Here is a 3,284-nt window from a genome sequence, read left to right on the forward strand (position 1 = left end):
CCTAATCCAGCCGGAGCTCGTGGGCCGCGGGTGCATTTATCATCCCATTACTGTAACAAATCCGGGCTCCACTACATGAAAGGTAAAATGAATTACCGACGTTAAGCCGTCAATAAAGTCATTTCTGTAAATGGTGTCTCCAAAGGGCCGCCGCATTATTCAGCTGGCTTTATCAGCTGGCTGGAAATTACGTGGAGGAGCCGGGCGGCGCGGCGCGCGGGGCCGCTCACTTTGATTAAGCGTCTTGCCAGCGCGATGTGACAGAGCTTTTGACCAGGGTTTTATTCACAGGCCTGTGATGAACGCCAAGCTGATCAGGCGGAATGAAGAGTAATTAAAACCTATAAATTATCTTCCGCAGCCCTTCTCGAGGCGTCTCCTGCAGGCGAGATAAGGCGTCGAGACCCTATTTACGGCGCTGAAAGGGACCGCGGCGCACAAAAGCTACGCGGCTAAATAGGATATTGATAGTGTCCTAATTAGAATTTAATTAAGTACCCACGCTCGCTTGCGGGATAAAGATTTCAATTTTGCGAACTTAAATATAAATAAAATCCCAACCCCATTTCGGGGAGAAGGGGTGGGGGCACCGAGAGATTTCGGGGAGCCCTTGGGTGTAGAACTGAAGAGGACCCAAAGACCTGGCGGTGGGGTTAGGGTGCGGCTAGGGAGGGTCGAGGGGAGCGGGGCTGGTCTGCTCCGCGCAGGGCTCGGAAAGTGGCTCTCGCCGCCTCGGCCCCGGGGCAGGTCTAGAAACTCCAGAGCCGGGTTACGAGGACCCTCGGCTGAGCGAAGGCAGTCCGCCCCACCAGGCCCTCGGAGAAACTTCGGCTACTGCGCTGGCTCGGCTGGTTGTGTATTTCCCTCTTATTTTCCTCCTAACCCCTGTGACTTCTGAGCAAGGGGGGTTGTTTTGTATGTTCCCACTAGGCAATATCCCCAAAAAGATACTTTCTCCGCCATCCCAGTTGAGGATGGAGGTTAGGGCACGCAGGTTCTCGGGAGATCCAAGATGACATCCCCGCCAAGGCCTCAGCTGCCCTAGCCTGTCTAGCCGCCACCCTCCGGAGCGGGTTTTATCACATACACAGTCGGACCCTCATCTTCCCAGCCCCCTCAGCCGACAAGTCCCGCTGGTGCCCAGCACCTCACATCCCCCTCTTCCCGCCCCCCAGCCCGGGCGATGGGAAAACAGAGATGAGCCTAGCAGGCTGCGGGCCGATCTCCGTGAGCGCGGGAGAAGCGGGACCCCGCAATCCCCCAAAGAAGAACACGGGGCTAGTGCCAGAGGCCTCCAGGGAGTGGGGAGTAACCTCAGAAAATCTGGGCAACTGGGGAGCACTGGCTGTCCACGGCGTCAGCTGGCGAGGCAAATACCTGGGGGGCAGTACTTGTATTTGTCTGATTTCACTTTGCAGGGAAATTTAACACGGAGGTTGACTTGGACCCAAAAGCCGGAGCCTTGGGCGCATCCGCACCCTGACTTGCTTGGCCCAGGGGCCTGGCCAGGGTAACTCTATGCTGACGGGAAGGCTTAGACTACGGCGGCCCGGGAAGGAATAGGCGCTGGCCCGCCGGCGGTGGGGCTCTCTTGCGCCCTCGGGGCCCGGCTTAATGGCGCCAGGACGCCTCCTGGGGCTTGCAGAAGGTCCGGACAGGGAAGGGCATGGGTGTGGATACCCTGGAAAGGACACCCAGTGCAACCGACTGGCATGGACTGCAAACCTACAAACAGGCGGTTCTAGAGAGGCGCAGCTGGCCCCCCGGGTTTGCTATTTGTGAAAAACAAACTGCTTCTCTGAAAGTATCCAACTCTAGGTCTATTTCACATCTCCGACCCTCCTGGTTTTACCCCTCCCTCTCACTACACACACAGACAATGACGACTTTCACCTTCATAACAGCAAGAAGAAAACGAGAAAATACAAGGCTGAGTTCCTTAAGCATGTGGGTACAAAAGCGGAGAGGCCCCAGCCTCCTGACCCTGCACCCGGCGCGCACACACCCATAACCCTGCATTTTTCCAACAAGTTGTTTACAGAGTTACTTCTCTATTTGCCTACCCCGAAATCTACCTCTCCTGGGTCTCCTTTGCCCCTTCTTAGGTCCTGGCCTGAATGGGGGGGAGGGGCTGGGGTGTGGGTTGGGGAGGGCTGGCCGGAGGCCCCGGGCCCGCGCCGAGTCTCCCCCTCAGCGCCCGCAGCCGCCGCCCCCGGATTATTTATCCGCAAAGTCCCGCGCGCGCCCATTGGGCCGAGGCCCGGGTGTCAGCGCGAGTCCTGGCTCGCCATTGGCCCCGCACACGTGCGGCCCTGACTCACGTGCTTCCGGTTTGAAGGCAAAAAGTGTGCCTGGGTGATTTTTTTTTAAGCGAGAGAGTTTGTGCAAAGATCCGAGCTGTCAGAGATTTGAAGAAAAAAAAAAAAAAAAGGCAGCCCGGCGCTGGCGGAGACGCGCTCTCCCTGCAAAAAAAGCAAAGGCGATTAAAGGCGCTGCCAGCCTCGCGCTCTGGGCACAGCTGAGCGTGACACTCGGGGAGTCAAACCCCTCACTACTGCCTAGGAAGATGGCTAGACTTTAAAGACTATTTTTTTCCCTTTAAGAAAAAAAAATCTTGGAGCTTTTAAATTTTTTTTCTTGCTTTCTTTTTTTCCTTTCTTGCTTTTTTTTTTCTTTTTTGGCCGTGGCTTGCTCCCCATTTAAAACAAGTCGTTTAATCTGGTTGCAGAAAGAAACGAGAAATAGCCAAGTGTCTCCATATCTGGATGTCTACAAATTAGGGAGAGGTAGAGACAGCGAGATCATCTGCTCGGTAAGAGCAAGCGATCCAGGCCGGGCGCCTGGGCTTTTTCTCTCCTGCACCCGCCCTGTGCCTTCGCGGAGGCTTCTCAGGCCTCCTTCCTCCGCGCACCCCCACGGGCCGCTGGCAAAGTGGGGTGGGGAGCGAGACAGGGGGGGCGGGGGCCGGCGCGGCGGCCGGGGCGGCGGGGCGGCCGAGTATGGAAGAACAGCAGCCGGAACCTAAAAGTCAGCGCGACTCGGGCCTCAGCGCGTCGGCGGTGGCGGCGGCCCCGGGCAGCCTCAGCCTGAGCCTCAGCCCCGGCGCCAGCGGCAGCAGCGGCAGCGATGGAGACAGCGTGCCGGTATCCCCGCAGCCCGCGCCCCCCTCGCCGCCCACGGCGCCCTGCTTGCCGCCCCTGGCCCACCACCCGCACCTCCCCTCGCATCTCACGCTCCTGGTGGTGAAGAAAATGAATTTCGTCGTTTTTTTTTAACTTTTTTTT

The 3,284-nt window shown here is 57.6% G+C and overlaps 1 protein-coding gene across 1 annotated transcript in view; it reads left to right on the forward strand.

Moving 5' to 3' along the window:
- The first annotated feature begins 2,991 nt into the window (after positions 1-2,991).
- EN1 (engrailed homeobox 1) overlaps positions 2,992-3,284 on the forward strand; it is a 5,065-nt gene continuing 4,772 nt past the window's right edge. The window contains exon 1 of the mRNA XM_023761983.1: positions 2,992-3,265. Coding sequence (XP_023617751.1) covers positions 3,000-3,265 — 266 coding nt within the window. The 5' untranslated portion in view covers positions 2,992-2,999. The remainder of the gene's footprint in view (positions 3,266-3,284) is intronic.

This window comes from Myotis lucifugus, unplaced genomic scaffold, assembly GCF_000147115.1.
Source record: "Myotis lucifugus unplaced genomic scaffold, Myoluc2.0 scaffold_224, whole genome shotgun sequence".
NCBI classification, from domain to species: Eukaryota; Metazoa; Chordata; class Mammalia; order Chiroptera; family Vespertilionidae; genus Myotis; species Myotis lucifugus.